At 50.0% G+C, this 19,717-nt stretch overlaps 1 protein-coding gene across 16 annotated transcripts in view; it reads right to left on the bottom strand.

Moving 5' to 3' along the window:
* The window catches only part of CELF4 (CUGBP Elav-like family member 4), a 1,320,822-nt gene that overhangs the window by 61,329 nt on the left and 1,239,776 nt on the right, over positions 1–19,717 (bottom strand). For 10 of the 16 annotated variants that reach the window (XR_009555289.1, XM_060236227.1, XM_060236234.1 and 7 more), the window contains 2 exons: positions 15,612–15,677; positions 10,787–10,867 (listed from right to left, as the gene is read on the bottom strand). Coding sequence is in view for 15 of the 16 variants with exons in the window: in XM_060236227.1 (XP_060092210.1) it covers positions 10,787–10,867; positions 15,612–15,677 (147 nt within the window). In the remaining variant the exon portion in view is untranslated. The remainder of the gene's footprint in view (positions 1–10,786; positions 10,868–15,611; positions 15,678–19,717) is intronic. The other 6 variants (XM_060236236.1, XM_060236226.1, XM_060236233.1 and 3 more) reach the window with 1 other exon arrangement.

The following is a 19,717-nucleotide window of genomic DNA, read 5'->3' as shown; positions in this document are numbered from 1 at the left end:
CCGCGCAGCGGCGTCGCCCCTCCGCACCACCTCTGAGGTGAAATCAGAGAAGAGGAGGGTGGAGGGAAGGAAGGCATTTAAAAAGTTGTGAATGTCCCTTTAATTGTGATGGACAGAACTCCCTTTGGAGTTCAATTGTGCTTGTCACACCCTTGCTCCTAGCTCCACCCCAGTGTCTCCTGCCTCCACTCCCAAAGTCCCCAGATATTTCTGGAAATGGACTTGGCAACTCTAGGCACTTGGGGGTTTTTGGCCACTGTGTGGCACAGAGTGTTGGACTGGAGGGGCCATTGGCCTGATCCAACATGGCTTCTCTTCTGTTCTTATGTGACACAAGTGTTGGACTGGACGGGCCATTGACCTGATCCTACATGGCTTCTGTTATATCTGGGACAGTGTTGCTCTGTATTCTAGCTGCTTGGGGAGGCAACAGTGGGAAGGCTTCTAGTGTCCTGACCCCACTGATGGACCTCCTGATGGCACTTGGTTTTTTTGGCCACTGCGTGACAGAGTGTGGGACTGGATGGGCCATTGGCCTGATCCAACAGGGCTTCTCTTATGTTCTTACGTGACTCAGAGTGTTGGACTGGAGGGGCCATTGACCTGATCCAACAGGGCTTCTCTTCTGTTCTTATGTGACACAATTTTTGGACTGGATGGGCCATTGACCTGATCGTACATGGCTTCTCTTATATCTGGGGCAGTGATGCTCTGTATTCTAGCTTTTTGGGTGGGGGACAGTGGGAGGGCTTCTAGTGACCTGGCCCCACTGATGGACCTCCTGATGGCACTTGGTTTTTTTGGCCACTGTGGGACTGGATGGGCCATTGGCCTGATCCAACATGGCTTCTCTTATGTTCTTATGTGATACAGAGTGTTGGACTGGATGGGCCATTGGCCTGATCCAACAGGGCTTCTCTTATGTTCTTATGGGACACAGAGTGTTGGACTGGATGGGCCATTGGCCTGATCCAACAGGGCTTCTCTTATGTTCTTATGTGACACAGAGTATTGGACTGGATGGGCCATTGGCCTGATCCAACAGGGCTTCACTTATGTTCTTATGTGACTCAGAGTGTTGGACTGGATGGGCTATTGGCCTGATTCAACATGGCTTCTCTTATGTTCTTATGTGGCACAGAGTGCTGGACTGGAGGGGCCATTGGCCTGATCCAACATGGCTTCTCTTATGTTCTTATGTGACACAGAGTGTTGGACTGGATGGGCCACTGGCCTAATCCAACATGGCTTCTCTTATATCTGGGGCAGTGATGCTCTGTATTCTAGCTTCTTGGGTGGGGGACAGTGGGAGGGCTTCTAGTGTCCTGATGGACCTCCTGATGGCACTTGGTTTTTTTGGCCACTGCATGACAGAGTTTGGGACTGGATGGGCCATTGGCCTGATCCAACAGGGCTTCTCTTCTGTTCTAATGCTCCCTCCCAGCTCTGCCCGGGAGTCATGGGGAGCTGGCAACCTTAGCATGCACGCACACTTCTTCAGATACACTGAAACAGGTTCCCTCAAGCCTGAGATGTCGGTAGAAAGAGAATTGGGGGGAGTCAGCTGCCAGGAAGGGGTAGTTAGAGTCAAGATGCATAAGTCACTGGGAGATAAGCAGGCCTTGAATTTAGCAGGACCTCACAGGAGCATAGCTCGTGAACCTTTCTGGGGGTTCCCCCTCCTCCTCCCCACCTACCTTGTCCATTGAATAGTAGGTGAAGCTGCATAACAATCCCTGGATTAGGAGAGCAGGCAGCCAGCCAGCCACCAGGGGCTTTGCCACGCCCCCAGTAGCCCTCATTAACCCCTGGAGAAGCCCGCACCACCGTTTCTCCACTTCTTATGTGATTTTGGGTGGCGGGTGGCTTCCTGACCTTTTGACTGGGGGGGGGGGTGGCTAAGGAGAGCCCCAGGCGAGCGAGGCCTGCTTGGACTGGCTGGATCTCTAGCTGGCCCAAGCAGGCCTTGTTTGCCTGGGGGCTCTCCTTTCTTGCATCGGGTTGCTATTGGCTGGTGAGGGGTCGGCATATGCGAACGAGTTATGCTAATGAGCTCCACCAGCTATTTTTTTTACAAAATGACTCCTGGAGATAAGTATAGATGAGATTGGAGGAAAACAGTTGGAATTACTTGAGTATGGCAACAAATCAGCCCACAAATACAAGAGCTAACAAAGATGTGAGAACTAAATTTGATTCCAACAGCATCTCCAAGATCAACAAAGTTCAGTTCTGGGTATAAGTAAGAATAATCCAATCTCAGCTATAATCTCCCAGTTATTTATGCAGCTGGACTCGAACTCGCTTTTCCCAGCAACTGATCCCCTCACCCTCTCTATACCTAGATGCAAAGCTTGAGCAAATCTGTTTCAATGTCTCAGAAGAAGAAGAAGACTGCAGATTTATACCCCGCCCTTCTCTCTGAATCAGAAGAAGACATTGGATTTATATTCTGCCCTCCGCTCAGAGTGGCTCACAATCTCCTTTATCTCCCCCCCTCCCCCCAACAAACACCTTGTGAGGTGCGTGGGGCTGAGAGGACTCTCACAGCAGCTGCCCTTTCAAGGACAACCTCTGCCAGAGCTATGGCTGACCTAAAGTCATTTCAGAAGGTGCAAGTGGGGAATCAAACCTGGTTCTCCCAGATAGGAGTCCGTGCACTTAACCACTACGCCAAAAGGAGATTGTGAGCCGCTCAGAGTCTCAGAGCGGCTCACAAACTCCTTTACCTTCCTCCTCCACAACAGACACCCTGTGAGGTCGGCGGGGCTGAGAGAGCTCTCCCGGAAGCTGTCGCTTCAGGGACAACTTTGCGAGAGATACGGCTGACCCAAGGGCATGCCAGCAGGTGCAAGTGGAGGAGTGGGGAATCAAACCCGGTTCTCCCAGATAAGAGTCCACACACTTAACCACTACACCAAACTGGCTCTCCAAGTCACTCGGCAATAAGTATAATTGTGACTGGATTAAAGCAATTAGTAAGACTTGTGAATGGCAGCAAATTAGCATACACATACAAGAGTTAACAAACAGATGGAGGATCTAAGTCTGATTCCAGCATAGGCTTGCCAATGCCCAGGTCCCAGCGGGGGTTCTTCCGCTTTCCCAGCCTCCTTCCCGCCCCTAGAGGACCATGTTCCTTTCCACCTCCGGAGGCTTCAGTCTCCGATTGAAAGGCTTCCTCTTGGGATGGGGTGTCTGGGTTGCTGTGAAGAAGTTGGCAGCAACTCGTGAGTAGAGAGGCCAGTCCCTCGCTTCAGAGTCTCCAGAAAGGGGGGTGGGGAGGGAAACATCTGCTGAGCACTTCATTATTTCCTGCGTGGAGATCAATTCTCATAGGGTATAATGGGGAATTGATCTGGAGGTTTTGGGGGCTCTGGGGGAACTGTTTTTTGAGATAGAGGCACCAAATTTTCAGTATAGTATCTAGTGTCTCTCCCCAAAGTACCCCCCAAGTTTCAAAACGATTGGACCAGGGGGTCCAATTCTATGAGCCCCAAAAGAAGGTGCCCCTATTCTGCATTATTTCCTATGGAAGGAAGACATTTAAAAAGGTGTGCTGTCCCTTTAAATGTGATGGCCAGAACTCTCTTGGAGTTCAATTATGCTTGTCACACCCTTGTTCCTGGCTCCACCCCCAATGTCTCCTGGCTCCACCCCCAAAGTCCCCAGAAATTTCTTGAATTGGACTTGGCAACCCTATTCCAGCAGCACCTCCAAGACCAACAAAGTTCGGTTCTGGGTATAAACAAGAATAATCCAATCTCAGCTGTACTTATCTCCCAGCTACTTATACATCTGGACTCCAACTAGCCTGAGGAAATCTGTTTCAATGTATCTAAAGAAGTGTGCATGCACACAAAAAGTTTATATCCAGAATTATCCAGAAGTTTCCAGAATTAAACTTTGTTGGTCTTAAAGGTTCCACTGGACTCAAATTTTATTCTAGTGCCAAAAAGGTCACCCACCTGAATCTATGAGAAAATAAGTACATTTACAACTTGTAACCCGTAATAAGGTCCATGTCGTGCAAGGAAATTCCCATAGTTCTTTTCCTACATCGCTTTTTATATGGCATGCTTCTTCTTTAGGTCCTCAGGTCAGAATTTCACCTGAAGTTCAAACCTGCTTTTTCTTTTTTGGGGTGTTGCGTAGGGGCGGGCACAGATGGAACTGCTGTCTAAGTTTGCGGAAATTTCGAACTTCCGTTTGCGAACCACAAACCGCAAAATTCTTGATGATTTTTCATGGTTCAGTTAAAAAAAACCCCACAACCAGAACCATGAAAAATCATCATGAATTTTGCCCTATCATGAATATGGCAAACTAATTTAAATATGGGAATGAATGAAGGAAGGAGGGAGGGAGGAAGGGAGGGAGGGAAGGAAGGAAGGAAGGAAGGAAGGAAGGAAGGAAGGAAGGAAGGAAGGAAGGAAGGAAGGAGGAAGGGAGAGAAGGGAGGGAGGGAGGGAGGAAAAGAAGGAAGGAGGAAGTGAGGGAGGGAAGGAAGGGAAGAAAGGAAGGAGGAAGGGAGGGAAGGAAGGAAGGAGGGAGGGAGGGAAGGAGGGAAGGAAGGAAGGGAGGGAGGGAGGGAAGGAAGGAAGGAAGGAAGGGAGGGAGGGAGGGAGGGGAGGAAGGAAGGAAGGAAGGAAGGAAGGAAGGAAGGAAGGAAGGAAGGAAGGAAGGAAGGAGGAAGGGAGAGAAGGAAGGAAGGGAGGGAGGGAGGGAGGAAAAGAAGGAAGGAGGAAGTGAGGGAGGGAAGGAAGGGAAGAAAGGAAGGAGGAAGGGAGGGAAGGAAGGAAGGAGGGAGGGAGGGAAGGAGGGAAGGGAGGGAAGGAAGGAAGGAAGGAAGGAGGAAGGGAGAGAAGAAAGGAAGGGAGGGAGGGAGGGAGGAAAAGAAGGAAGGAGGAAGGAAGGGAAGAAAGGAAGGAGGAAGGGAGGGAAGGAAGGAGGGAGGGAGGGAGGGAAGGAGGGAAGGGAGGGAGGGAAGGAAGGAAGGAAGGAAGGAAGGAAGGAAGGAAGACTGTTTTTGCCCCCTGTATGCTCTATGTGGAAGCTGGTGCGAGGAAGGAAGGAAGGAAGGAAGGAAGGAAGGAAGGAAGGAAGGGAGGGAGGGAGGGAAGGAAGGAAGGAAGGAAGGAAGGAAGGAAGGAAGGAGGAAGGGAGAGAAGAAAGGAAGGGAGGGAGGGAGGGAGGAAAAGAAGGAAGGAGGAAGGAAGGGAAGAAAGGAAGGAGGAAGGGAGGGAAGGAAGGAAGGAGGGAGGGAGGGAAGGAGGGAAGGGAGGGAGGGAGGGAAGGAAGGAAGGAAGGAAGGAAGGAAGGAAGGAAGGAAGGAAGGAAGGAAGGAAGACTGTTTTTGCCCCCTGTATGCTCTATGTGGAAGCTGGTGCGAGGAATCAGCAGATCAAGGGTTAAACCCATTTAGTTCTTGTTCTAGGGGGAGTGGGGGCCAGAGGGCCATGCTGTGTAGAAGAGAAGGCTCTTTTTAATGTTCTCACTTTCTTCATCAGGGCATAATTATAGTGTCATAACACAGCAAATTACAACTTTGCCTTTCCCGTTAGAGAGAGGAGTTCACGGAGGTGCTCCCCCCCCCTTTTATTGGCCATTACTCATTCGCTTGGCTGGCAAGGGTAGTTCCGCCGAGTCAGGATTCTGACAGATGCCCATTTAAAGCTCATTAAAATTCCTGGGCCTCGGAGTGATTGAAGGCCCTTGCTCCCTCCACATTTTCTTTTTGGATTAATGGGAAATGAAGCTCTGATGAAGACTTGCTATGCATAATTTTCTCCCCACGACGATGCTCAAAGGAATGGCCAATCCACGACATCGCCCGGATCTCCTAAGGGCCAGGAGGCCGTGGGAGAGTTTATACTGAACACGGGGGTGGGGGGGACAGGGGAAGGTTTTGATGGACTCGGCTAATTAATCAGCTCTCCCACCCAACCCCTGCACAGTTACCTGCTTATTCAAGTGAATTATGGAATGGAGCACCCAAAGGGTTCAAAAGACTGCGAAGTCCTGACCGATGTTCCCTCTAAGCTGCAGAGTCTTGGGAGCAAAAATTCTACTTTGTGAGCTCTTGGCATGAAAGTTGTGTGCGACTGCAACAATTAGTGTGCTCTGGGGTCATCCTTCCTGAGCTAAGATGAAAAGGTGTGAGCTGGAGGCTAAAAATGTGTGTGATCGCTCACGTTAACTCAGCTTAGAGGGGAACACCGGTCCTGACCCTCTCCAATGCCTCTGCCGTTGGCTCTCCACTAGCTAAGGCAGGTTTCCAAACCAAAGAGCGAGTCAGGTCTCCCATAGTAGCTTGACGGAACAAAAAAGGTTCCACGTGATTCATGCCAGTGAGTTGGGAGGACTCGTGCAACATGGAAAACTGTCCCCCGCCCCTCTGAACCAGTCTGTGATTGAACAAAGTTGGAGTCCAGTAGCAGCTTTAAGACCAACAAAACTTTATCGAGGATGTAAGCTTTTGGGTGCTAAAAACACAATTCATCAGGCAACAGTGTGGGACGGAATTAAAAGTCCTCAATATGAACATATGAAGCTGCCTTCTACTGAATCAGACACCTATTTGCCTGGACCCTTTTTTGGAGATGCCAGGGATTGAACCTGGGACCTTCTGCTCCCCAAGCAGATGCTCTACCATTGAGCCACCATCCCTCCCCATGTTCAACACTGTGGGGCGGAATTAAAAGTCCTCAATACAGAGAGTATGTAGTGAATTAGTATGCAAAATAGTCAAAATGTAAGCATTTCCCGCTATTTTGCATACTGATGTAAGCATTTCCTACTATTTTGCATACTAATTCACTGCCCAATCTCTCTGTATGTAGGACTGCTAATCCCATCCCATACTATTGTCCGATAGCGGCTGGTGCCAAACGGGTAGTTTAAGCTGCTGAGTGGACAAAAAAAAGCAGGCGAGTGGACAAAAAAAGTGCATCCAGATGCACACATCTGCCTGCCGTCCCACTCCTGCCCTTGACCTGTCCCTACTGCAATAAGAATGGTCCAAAAAGGTACCACTTACAAAGTAGTACTTAATCGCTGCGGCACCTCTGAGGTGTCTCCCCAGCCATCTGGACAGCCAGGAAGCCCCCGGAAAGCACCCAGGGAGTGACGGACAAGGCGCATGAGCACTCTGGATGATCCCCCGGGATGCCCACAGCCTGTCCTTGTTCCACGGGCCATCTGGACGCTCTGGGGCACTCAAGTTTCCAATGGCTCACTTCTGGGTTAGCACGCTGCCACCCCGAGCCAGTGGTGTAGACCCAGCCAAGGTGTGCTTTTAGAACATAAGAACGTAAGAGAAGCCATGTTGGATCAGGCCAATGGCCCCTCCAGTCCAACCCTCTGTGTCACATAAGAACATAAGAGAAGCCATGTTGGATCAGGCCAATGGCCCCTCCGGTCCAACACTCTGTGTCACATAAGAACATAAGAGAAGCCCTGTTGGATCAGGCCAATGGCCCCTCCAGTCCAACCCTCTGTGTCACATAAGAACATAAGAGAAGCCATGTTGGATCAGGCCAATGGCCCATCCAGTCCAACACTCTGTGTTACATAAGAACATAAGAGAAACCCTGTTGGATCAGGCCAATGGCCCATCCAGTCCAACACTCTGTGTCACATAAGAGAAGCCATGTTGGATCAGGCCAATGGCCCCTCCAGTCCAACCCTCTGTGTCACATAAGAACATAAGAGAAACCATGTTGGATCAGGCCAATGGCCCATCCAGTCCAACACTCTGTGTCACACAGTGGCCAAATTTATATATATATATATATATATATATATATATATATATATATATATATATATATATATATATATATATATACATACACACACACACACACACTGATGGACCTCTGCTCCATGTTTTTATCTAAACCCCTCTTGAAGGTGGCCATGCTTGTGGCCGCCACCACCTCCTGTGGCAGTGAATTCCACATGTTAACCACCCTTTGGGTGAAGAAGTACTTCCTTTTATCCGTTTTAACCTGTCTGCTCAGCAATTTCATGGAATGCCCACGAGTTCTTGTATTGTGAGAAAGGGAGAAAAGTACTTCTTTCTCTACTTTCTCCATCCCATGCATTATCTTGTAAACCTCTATCATGTCACCCCGCAGTCGACGTTTCTCCAAGCTAAAGAGTCCCAAGCGTTTCAACCTTTCTTCATAGGGAAAGTGCTCCAGCCCTTTAATCATTCTAGTTGCCCTTTTCTGGACTTTCTCCAATGCTATAATATCCTTTTTGAGGTGCAGCGACCAGAACTGCACACCAGAACATGAATGTTTATATTCTCAATAAAGCTTTAATAACATAATAACATAAGAGAAGCCATGCTGGATCAGGCTAGTGGCTCATCCAGTCCAACCCTCTGTGTCACATAAGAACATAAGAGAAGCCCTGTTGGATCAGGCCAGTGGCCCCTCCAGTCCAAGACTCTGTGTCACATAAGAACATAACAGAAGCCATGTTGGATCAGGCCAAAGGCCCATCCAGTCCAACGCTCTGTGTCATATAAGAACATAAGAGAAGCCATGTTGGATCAGGCCAACGGCCCATCCAGTCCAACGCTCTGTGTCATATAAGAACATAAGAGAAGCCATGCTGGATCAGGCCAAAGGCCCATCCAGTCCAACGCTCTGTGTCATATAAGAACATAAGAGAAGCCATGCTGGATCAGACCAAAGGCCCATCCAGTCCAACACTCTGTGTCATATAAGAACATAAGAAAAGCCATGCTGGATCAGGCCAAAGGCCCATCCAGTCCAACACTCTGTGTCATATAAGAACATAAGAGAAGCCATGCTGGATCAGGCCAAAGGCCCATCCAGTCCAACGCTCTGTGTCATATAAGAACATAAGAGAAGCCATGCTGGATCAGGCCAAAGGCCCATCCATTCCAACACTCTGTGTCACATAAGAACAGAAGAGAAGCCATGCTGGATCAGGCCAAAGGCCCATCCAGTCCAACGCTCTGTGTCATATAAGAACATAAGAGAAGCCATGTTGGATCAGGCCAATGGCCCATCCAGTCCAACACGCTGTGTCACATAAGAACATAAGAGAAGCCATGTTGGATCAGGCCAATGGCCCATCCAGTCCAACACTCTGTGTCACACAGTGGCCAAAAAACCCAGATGCCATCAGGAGGTCCATCAGTGGGGCCAGGACACTCGAAGCCCTCCCACTGTTGCCCCTCCCAAGCACCAAGAATACAGAGCATCACTGCCCCAGACAGAGAGTTCCAACAATACGCCGTAGCTAATACTCACTCACAGACTTCTGCTTTTAAGAACAGAAGAGAAGCCATGTTGGATCAGGCCAATGGCCCATCCAGTCCAACACTGTGTTGCACAGTGGCCAAAAAACCCCAGGTGCCATCAGGATGTCCATCAGTGGGGCACTAGAAGCCCTCACACTGTTGCCTGTCTCAAGCACCAAGAATACAGAGCATCACTGCCCCAGACAGAGTTCCAACAATAAAAGGTAAAGGTAGTGCCCTGTGCAAGCACCAGTCGTTTCTGACTCTGGGGTGATGTCTCATCATGACATTTTCACAGCATACTTTTAATGGGGTGGTTTGCCGTTGCCTTCCCCAGTCATCTACATTTCCCCCTCAGCAAGCTGGGAACTCATTTTACCGACCTCGGAAGAATGGAAGGCTGAGTCAACCTCAAGCCGACTACCTGAACCCAGCTTCCGCCGGGATCGAACTCAGCTCATGAGCAGAGAGTCTGACTGTAGTACTGCAGCTTTACCACTCTGCGCCACGGGGCTCTTTATAAAGGTCAAGATAGTCCCCTGTGCAAGCATCAGTCGTTTCCGACTCTGGTGTGACGTTTTCACAGCAGACTTTTTATGGGGTGGTTTGCCATTGCCTTCCCCAGTTATTTACACTCCAACAATATCCTGTGGCTAACAGCCATTGAGGGACCTCCGCTCCAGATGTTTATTCAATCCCCTCTTGAAGCTGGCTATGCTTGTGGATGCTGCCACCTTCTGTGGCAGTGAATTTCATTTGTCAGCTCTCTTCATCCCATGCATAATTTGATAAACCTATTCCCACCCTTCCTTAGTTGTCTTTTTTCTAAACTGAAAAGCCCCAGACTCTTCAGCTTTTCCTCCTAGGGAAGGGGCTCCAAACCCTCAAATCATCTTGGTTGTCCTCTCTCCTGCGGTGCAATGTGTCATGAGCCCTGATGAGGGGGAGCTGGAAGGGTTAACAGACCTGGAAGAGTTGCCAGCCAGTTCCTCAGCTGAACCACCAGCAGCTGGATCATCAATCACTCTCCCCACATTCCAGGCACCAGTGTCAGCTGTTGACAGTCAATCTCCTCCATGCTCTCCCCTTCCCATCTTAAGAGTTCGAAGCAGGCTCCGGAAAGAACTTTCAGAGTGAAGACATGAGGCACGCCGAAGCTTCAGATCCCTCAGCCCTGAGTTCTAGCAGAGTCGCTGCCACTCAGGGAGCAGGCTGATTGAGGCTCCCATAGAACTCCCACCCAGGACCTGGTAACCTTGTGGAAGCAACAAGTCTATTCTCTGGCTTGCATCCACGCTCCTTCCTGATTCCTGACCTGCTTGAATTCCTTGGCACCCTGACCCTTTGGCTTTTGGACCCTGACTTCTGATTCTGGTTTGCGATTTTGGCTTTGGTGACTTGGCTCCTGCTCGACTTCCTGGACTTTGGCCTTGGACTGGCTTTGGACTCCTGCCTGCCTGCGCCCTGAGAACGTGACACAATGGTCCTTTTGGAGCGACTCACCTTCTCTCTGTTGCTGTGGGATCATGGGAGGCGGCTGTGGAAAGGCTTGGCTGATCTGGCCGTAGGCAGCAGGGTAAGCGGCTATCGGACAAAGAGGGAGAAACGAGAAAGATGGAGACGTTTTAGTATCTTTGCACCACCAGGCTTTTTGCAAGAATCAAACCTCTTTGGATTAAAAAAGGGGGCTCCTCATATCTTCCAGGTGGGACCTGGAGACCCCCCCCCCCCCCGGAATTACAGCTCATCTCCAGACTACAGAGATCAGTTCCCCTGGAGAAAATGGCTGCTTTGGAAGATGGACTCTACGGCATTATAGCTTGCTGGGATCTTTGTCCAGGAGTTTCCCAGCATGCACTTGGGAACTCTTCCACTCCTCATTTCCTGCTGGCGACCAAGGGGGAGCTGGCAACCTCACCCCAGGAGAACTCTGCAAACTCCCCCTCCCCATTTCAATAGACATAGCTTTGTATCAGATACAGGGGTGGGATTCTAGCAGGCGCTCCTTTGCATATGAGGCCACACACCCCTGAGGTAGCCAATCCTCCAAGAGTTTACAAAAAAGAGCCTTGAAAGCTCTTGGAGGATTGGCTACCTCAGGAGTGTGTGGCCTCATATGCAAAAGAGCTCCTGCTAGAATTCCACTCCTGATTAGATAGAGTTAATTTCTTGTTGGTTTCTTTTGGCCACTCACAATTCAGTCTTAAGTTACTGTGGTCCAAGCCCACTTATTTAATTGGCCTTAGACTGGAGTTACTCTCCATCGGATTGCACTCCCCACTGAGCACAAAACACCCCCCACCCCCGCAAACTCTGGTTTATATCATATCATTCATTTACTTCAGACCAGGGGTGACTAAACTTGGTTAACGTAAGAGCCACACAGAATAAACATCAGGTGCTTGAGAGCTGCAAGACAAGAATGTCAGAAGTTTGAGAGCTGCAGGGAAGGAAGGAAGGAAGGAAGGAAGGAAGGAAGGAAGGAAGGAAGGAAGGAAGGAAGGAAGGAAGGAAGGAAGGAAGGAAGGAAGGAAGGGAGGGAGGGAGGGAGGGAGGGAAGGAAGGAGGGAGGGAGGGAGGGAAGGAAGGAAGGAAGGAAGGAAGGAAGGAAGGAAGGAAGGAAGGAAGGAGGGAAGGAAGGAGGGAAGGAAGGAAGGAAGGAAGGAAGGAAGGAAGGAAGGAAGGAAGGAAGGAAGGAAGGAAGGAAGGGGGGAAAGGAGGGAGGGAGGGAGAGGAGGAGGAAGGGAGGGAGAGGAGGAGGGAGGGAAGGAAGGAGGGAAGGAAGGAAAGAAGGAAGGAAGGAAGTAGAAGGAAGGAAGGAGGGAGAAAGGGAATGAGGGAAGGAAGAGAGGGAGGCAAGGAAGGGAGGGAGGCAAGGAAGGGAGGGAGGGAGAGAAGGAAAGAAGGAAGGGAGGGAGGAAGGAAGGAAGGAAGGAAGGAAGGAAGGAAAGAAGGGAGGGAGGGAGGAAGGAAGGGAGGAAGGAAGGGAGGAAGGAAGGAAGGAAGGAAGGAAGGAAGGAAAGAAGGGAGGAAGGGACGAAGGGAGAAAGGAAGGGAGGGAGGGAGGGAGGGAGAGAAGGAAGGAAGGAAGGAAGGAAGGAAGGAAGGAAGGAAGGAAGGAAGGAAGGAAGGAAGGAAGGAAGGGAATGAGGGAAGGACGGGAGAGAGGGAGGGAAGGGTGGGAGGCAAGGAAGGAAGGAAGGACCACTCAAGAGCTGTACCTTCAGCACTTCTCCAATCGTCTCCCTTTCTGAGGCTCATGGGGATGCTTTTGAAGGACTCACCATGACCTAGGCAGTTTACGGCAGGACTGGACAAGCAGAAAGGGAGATTGCTGGAGATGTACTGAAGGTACCATTCCTGAGTGCCCTTCTAAGCTTTCTTGCACTGCAGAAGGGATCTCAAAAAGCATTTAAATGCCTTCTGAAGGCTTTTAAATGCCATCTGAACTGGCTTTTCCCAGAGCCTATAGTCTCCCCCCTCCCCATTTTCTGGGGATGGAACTGGTATGCGATGTCCTTATTTATAACATTGAACCGGAGAGCGGGGGTGGCAGGCACTCTGTGTAAATGGAGATAGGCGCATCATGCGAGGTAATCGAGGTTCTGCCTTGAGAAAAAGGCTGAGTTCTGAGAAATTCATAAATGTTAATCAAGTCTTTTTTTTTTTCTTTTTGCAAGTGATTTTGATTCTCTTAGGGCCAAGCTAGCAGTGACAGTATCCACATGGTTGCCACGGGGGAATTACCACTATTTATTTAGACATCTACATCCTATCTTTCCTCATGGTTCAAGGCAGCTTAAAATGGGTTTGAAGAGATCAAGAAAAGGCCACAAGAGTCCAATAAGAACAGAAGAGAAGCCATGTTGGATCAGGCCAGTGGCCCCTCCAGTCCAACACTCTGTGTCACATAAGAACATAAGAGAAGCCCTGTTGGATCAGGCCAATGGCCCATCCAGTCCAACGCTCTGTGTCACATAAGAACATGAGAAGCCATGTTGGATCAGGCCAAAGGCCCCTCCAGTCCAACACTCTGTGTCACATAAGAACATAAGAGAAGCCATGTTGGATCAGGCCAGTGGCCCATCCAGTCCAACACTCTGTGTCACATAAGACCAGAAGAGAAGCCCTGTTGGATCAGCCCAGTGGCCCATTCAGTCCAACACTCTGTGTCATACAGTGGCCAAAAACCCCCAAGTGCCATCAGGAGGTCCACCAGTGGGGCTAGAAGTCCTCCCACTGTGCCCTCCCCCCACTGTGGTGTGGACCCAATTCTGATTGGGCCTTTTTGGCAGTTTTCAGACACTTTAAAATGGCAGTGGGGTCTGTTTGGCTCTTAGTCCAGAGAACTGACGGGGTTTACTTTGAAAGAGTCATCCGGCAAGCCTAATGGGTATGTGAGGATTTGAACACAGCTCTTCTGAGTCCTGATTTCATAAGCTCCTTTTGATCTCAGGGATTTCTTCAGGTTTTGCCCACCTAGGGTTGCCAGATCCAATTCAAGAAATATCTGGGGACTTTGAGGGTGGAGCCAGGAGACATCAGGGGTGGAGCCACAAAGAAGGTTATAACAAGCATCATAGAACTCCAAAGCGAGTTTCGGCCATCTTATTTAAAGGGGCCGCACAACTTTTAAATGCCTTCCCACCGTTGGAAATAATGAAGGATAGGGGCGCATCGTCTTTGGGGGCTCATAGAATTGGACCCCCTGGTCCAATCTTGTTGAAACTTGGAGGGTATTTCGAGGAGAGGCATCAGATGTTATGCTGCAAAAGTGGTGCCTCTACCTCAAAAAACAGCCCCTCCCAGGGCCTCAGGTACCCACAGCAATTCTCCATTATACTCTATGAGAATCGTTTTCCATAGGAAATCATAGTGCCCAATGGACATTTCCCTCCCCCACACCCCGCTTTTTGATGAGCCTGATGTGGGGGGAGTGCCTTCAACCTGTGGGATCCCCTGCCCCACCTGCGGATTGAGAACCCTATGCCCATCAAGCCTTTCGTTACAAGCGTAAGGACTAGAAATCTTAATGCCAGGGCTTTTTTTTTCCGAGCTGGAACTCACAGGAACACAGTTCTGGCTGGCTTGGCACTAGGGGTGTGTGGCCTAATATGCCAATGAGTTCCCGCTGAAACAAGTGGTGATGCTGGGGGTGTGGCCTGATATGCAAATGATTGCCTGCTGGGCTTGATGACAACAGACATTTACCATGCGCTGTCTTTACTGAGGGCTCACGATTCCGAAAATGTGCGCTTGGGAAATGTATTCATGTTTGTAAAAGGTATTCAAGCCGGAGCTCTCCCTAGAAGCTAAGGTGACTAGGTTGCAGCTATGGTAAATCATGAGAAGACAAGACCCACGAGGAGACAATCATGCTAGGAGAAGTCGAAGAAGACGATGAAGGCTGCAGATATGTACCCCACCCTTCTCTTACAATCTCCTATATCTTCTCTCCCCACAACAGACACCCTGTGAGGTGGGTGGAGCTGAGAGAGCTCTGACAGAAGCTGCCCTTTCAAGGACAACTCCTGCCAGATTTATGGCTGACCCAAGGCCATACTAGCAGGTGCAAGTGGAGGAGAAGAAGAAGAATATATTGGATTTATATCCAATATATTGGATATTGGATTTATATCCCACCCTCTACTCCGAAGAGTCTCAGAACGGCTCACAATCTCCTTTACCTGCCTCCCCCACAACAGGCACCCTGTGAGGTGGGTGCGGCTGAGAGGACTCTCCCAGCAGCTGCCCTTTCAAGGACAATGTGAAGGCTCTGGCTGACCCAAGGCTATTCCAGCAGCTGCGAGTGGAGGAGTGGGGAATCAAAACCCGGTTCTCCCAGATAAGAGTCCGCGCACTTAACCGCTACACCAAACTGGCGGCAGAAGATAGCAGGTAAAAAGGAAGATCTAACAAGAGAAGGATCGACTCCATCCAGGAAGTCGTAAAGTCTGCAGTTTTCAAGACCGGAGCAAGGCTGTTGCTGATAGGACATTTGGGAAATCATTAATTCCTACGGTCACTGTAAATTAGAACTTTGACAGCACTTAACATACCCGAAAGGTATTTGTGCAATACCCACAAACCCAGCTACGGTGTTTTAAAGTGAAGTCGATCTAGCGGAAGCAGTGGGGATTTCATATCCTCCCAAAAAAGGGACATTCACATCCAATGAAGAGTATCCGGGGGGCAGGTGGGGTGGGAGGAGGTGATGAGCAGGGCAGATTTGTGAGGTCCCTCCATTGAGCCTCAGTAACGAAGGGTGCCGCCTGTAGGGGGCGCCAGAAAAACGAAAGAGTTATTGGGGGAAAGTGTTAATACTAACGACCTGCATACTGCTGCACTCCGGCGTAGGCTTGCTGCAAGGGGTCGGCTGCGGTCGGACTCTGTGCTGCAAAGATACAAGAAAGAGAGAGAGAGAGAGAGTCACTCAAGACATCGACTTCAGCTGAGCAAACCTAAAGCAGCAGAAGAAGAAGAGTTGCAGATTTATACCCTGCCCTTCTCTGTGAAACAGAGACTCAGAGCGGCTTACAATCTCCTCTATCTTCCTTCCCCACAACAGACACCCTGTGAGGTGGGTGGGGCTGAGAGGGCTCTCCCAGCAGCTGCCCTTTCAAGGACAGAGACTCAGAGCAGCTTACAATCTCCTCTATCTTCTCCCCCCACAACAGACACCCTGTGAGGTGGGTGGGGCTGAGAGGGCTCTGTCACAGCAGCTGCCCTTTCAAGGACAGAGACTCAGAGCGGCTTACAATCTCCTATATCTTCTCCCCCCACAACAGGCACCCTGCGAGGTGGGTGGGGCTGAGAGGGCTCTCAAAGCAGCTGCCCTTTCAAGGACAACCTCTGCCAGAGCTATGGCTGACCCAAGGCCATTCCAGCAGCTGGAAGTGGAGGAGTGGGGAATCAAACTTGGTTCTCCCAGAGTCCACACACTTAACCACTACACCAAATTGGCTCTCTGGAGGGAGGGAGGGAGAGAGGGAGGGAGGGAGGGAGGGAGGAAGGAAGGAAGGAAGATAGATAGATAGATAGATAGATAGATAGATAGATAGATAGATAGATAGATAGATAGATAGATAGATAGATGGATGGATGATAGGTGGAAAGAAAGCAAATTTTAACTTTTAATTCATTCTCCAAGCTGCCAGTTGGCTTGGCTTGGAGCAGTGATTTAAAGAGACAAATGCCTTCTCCATGCCAGCCAACGGGTCTGTGTAGGCTTTGGGAGCCACACAATATGTGTGAAAGAGCCACAGTTTGGCCACCTCTGCCGTAGAACATCTCTCAGAAGCTGCCATTCCCTATAGGGGACCTTTGTAGTTTCTGGGAGAACTTCAGGGCCTGGCTGGAGATTGGCATCCCTGCCTTTTACTCAGTGGCATGCTATCTGGTCGCCTTTTTCCTCTGAACTTCTTTTAAGCAGCTTTTTGACCATCCCCAGCATCAAGAGAAATGGGCATATGATGAAACCTACGTGCTCTCCCTTCGTCTGGAGCAATAAAACATGCAAAGGAAAGCTTGGCTGGACCTCTCTCTCCCCTACAGTCACCTTGGCCCTAATATTTCACTTCTTGTTATGACATTCATTTGCATTTATTGGCACCGCACAGACTTCCATTGGCGCAGTCCCTCCGGCTCCGTACTTTTAAGACCGTCCTTTAGGGAATAGTGGGGATTCTATCCCCCCCATCTCCTTCTCACTGCTTCCCTCCGGCCTACGGAAGGGGAGTCGATGACTCAGATGCAAGGTGGGGCAAAGTCAAAGAAGAAGAAGAAGAAGACTGCAGATTTATACCCCGCTCTTCTCTCTGAATCAGAGACTCAGAGCGGCTCACAATCTCCTATATCTTCTCCCCCCGCAACGGACACCCTGTCAGGTGGGCAGGGCTGAGAGGGCTCTCACAGCAGCTGCCTTTCAAGGACAGAGACTCAGAGCAGCTTACAATCTCCTATATCTTCTCCCCCCACAAAAGACAGCCTGTGAGGTGGGTGGGGCTGAGAGAGCTCTCACAGAAGCTGCCTTTTCAAGGACAACTCCTACAAGAGCTATGGCTAAGCCGAGGCTACATCAGGGAGGATTGGCTGCATCAGGGAGTGTGAGGCCTAATATCCAAGAAGTCCCTGCTACAAAAGCCCCGCATTTGCATAACCGTTGATGTAGCCAATCCTCCTGGAGCTTACAGTAAGCCCTGTACGAAAAGCCCTGTAAGCTCTTGGAGGATTGGCTACATCAGGGAGTGTGTGACTGAGAGTTTGGTGCAGTGGTTAAGTGTGCGGACTCTTATCTGGGAGAACCGGGTTTGATTCCCCACTCCTCCACTTGCAGCTGCTGGAATGGCCTTGGGTCTGCCATAGCCCTCTCAGCCCCACCCACCTCACAGGGTGTCTGTTGTTGGGGGAGAAGATGTAGGAGATTGTAAGCCGCTCTTAGTCTCTGATTCAGAATGAAGGGCGGGGTATAAATCTGCCGTCTTCTTCTTTGATTCCCCACTCCTCCACTTGCACCTGCTGAAATGGCCTTGGGTCAGTCATAGCCCTCACAGGAGTGGTCCTTGAAAGGGTAGCTTCTGAGAGAGCCTCTCAGCCCCACCCACCTCACAGGGTGTCTGTTGCGGGGGGGGGGGGAGAAGATATAGGAGATTGTAAGCCGCTCTGAGTCTCTGATTCAGAGAGAGGGGCGGGGTATAAACCTGCAGTCGTCATCGTGTGGCCTAATAAGCAAAGGAGTTCCTGCTACAGAAAGCCCTGAATTTGCATATTAGGCCACACCTCCTCATGTAGCCAATCCTCCTGGAGCTTACAGTAGGCCCCGTATAAGAGCCCTGGAAGCTCTTGGAGGATTGGCTACATCAGGGGTGTGCGGCCTAATATGCAAAGGAGTTCCTGCAAAAAAAAAAGTGCCCTGCTATAAAGGATGTAAGAAGTAACAATTCTTGCTGGCAAGGAATAATAATAATAATAATGACCGTTTTCGCACACAGCTTACTTTGCAGTCACAATCCTGTTCCCACCATCTGCGCCGAAGTTACAGGAAGTGCCGCAGCTTTTGCGTAGCAAACGTAAACCGCTAAAACCCAGTTTATGTTTGCTACGCAAAAGCCGCGGCACTTCCTGTAACTCCGGCGCAGATGGTGGGAAATCCGACAGACGCTGCGGAGGGAACAGGATTGTGACTGTGAGGTAAGCTGTGTGCGAAAACGGTAAATATTTTATTTATATCCCGCCCTCCCCACCGCAGCAGGCTCAGGGCGGCTCACAACATATAATAGATACATAATTACAATATAAAACATTATATCGATGCAATATACAATTCAGAATAGTTGCTATTTAAAACCGTTGCAATGAAAACCATCAAAAGTTAAAAACTAACATTTACAGGTGCCATGTTCTAGATTTTCTCCTCTTGTAATTGATGATGGCCGTATGTAGTAGACTAAGATCCACCTTAAGAGAAGGCCATTTGGAAAAGGGTAGTCTCGCAGGCCCTATGGAATTGAACAAGGCTCCGCAGGGCCCGCACTTCATCCGGTAGTTGGTTCCACCCAGTGTGGAGCTGCGATCGAAAAGGCCCTTTCTCTCATACAATTTGGCCTCCTTCGGCCCGGGGATTGTCAAAAAGATTTTGTGCACCTGATCTCAGCACTCTCTGGGGCACATACGGGAAGAGACGGTCCCTAAGGTAGGCAGGTCCTCGGCCATAGAGGGCCTTAAAGGTAATGACCAGCACTTTGTAATGAATCCGGTATACGATTGGCAGCCAGTGCAGTTCGCGCAGCCCCGGCACTATGTGCTCCCACTTCGGGAGCCCTAATAGCAGCCTGGCCGCCGCATTCTGCGCTAGCTGCAACTTCTGGATTCGACACAAGGGCAGCCGAACTTCCATCCCTGTGGAAAAGAGTCTCTCTCAGATACAGTCACTTCTTTTCGCAAGGATATACCGGCCCAGGTGACACAGTGTGACCATGGGCAAGCTCACCTTCCATAAACCTGGAGACATAAAACAAGCCAATGACCTCTCCCAAGACCATAAATATAAATTTAAACCAAGACAGCGCTTATTCATTAGGCAAGAGTCAAGGAACGACTCCCGAGTCCTTCAAAGAAAGTCGATCTGTTCGGGTCACTTCCCCGCCCCCCCAACCTCTGCCCAGGGTCCCCCCCCCCCCCCCAAATCAGCGCTTTGTCTGAAAGCCAACCGCAGCAAATCAACAGCAGGGAGAGTTATCAACTGATATTCTCAAAGAGGTGGGGGTAGCTCACACGGAGAGACAGGGAAGACGACCAGTTTTCCACAACACTACACAGGTCCCTTGTGAACACGAGGTTATGGGGATGCCAGCCTCCAGGTGGGACTCAGGGATCCCTTGGAGACTACGGAGACCAATTCCCCTGGAGGAAAGGGATGGTTTGGAGGGTGGACTC

Source organism: Heteronotia binoei, chromosome 4, assembly GCF_032191835.1.
Source record: "Heteronotia binoei isolate CCM8104 ecotype False Entrance Well chromosome 4, APGP_CSIRO_Hbin_v1, whole genome shotgun sequence".
NCBI classification, from domain to species: domain Eukaryota; kingdom Metazoa; phylum Chordata; class Lepidosauria; order Squamata; family Gekkonidae; genus Heteronotia; species Heteronotia binoei.
Note: the sequence above shows the minus strand (reverse complement) of the source record. Positions and strands in the feature narration are given on the sequence as shown.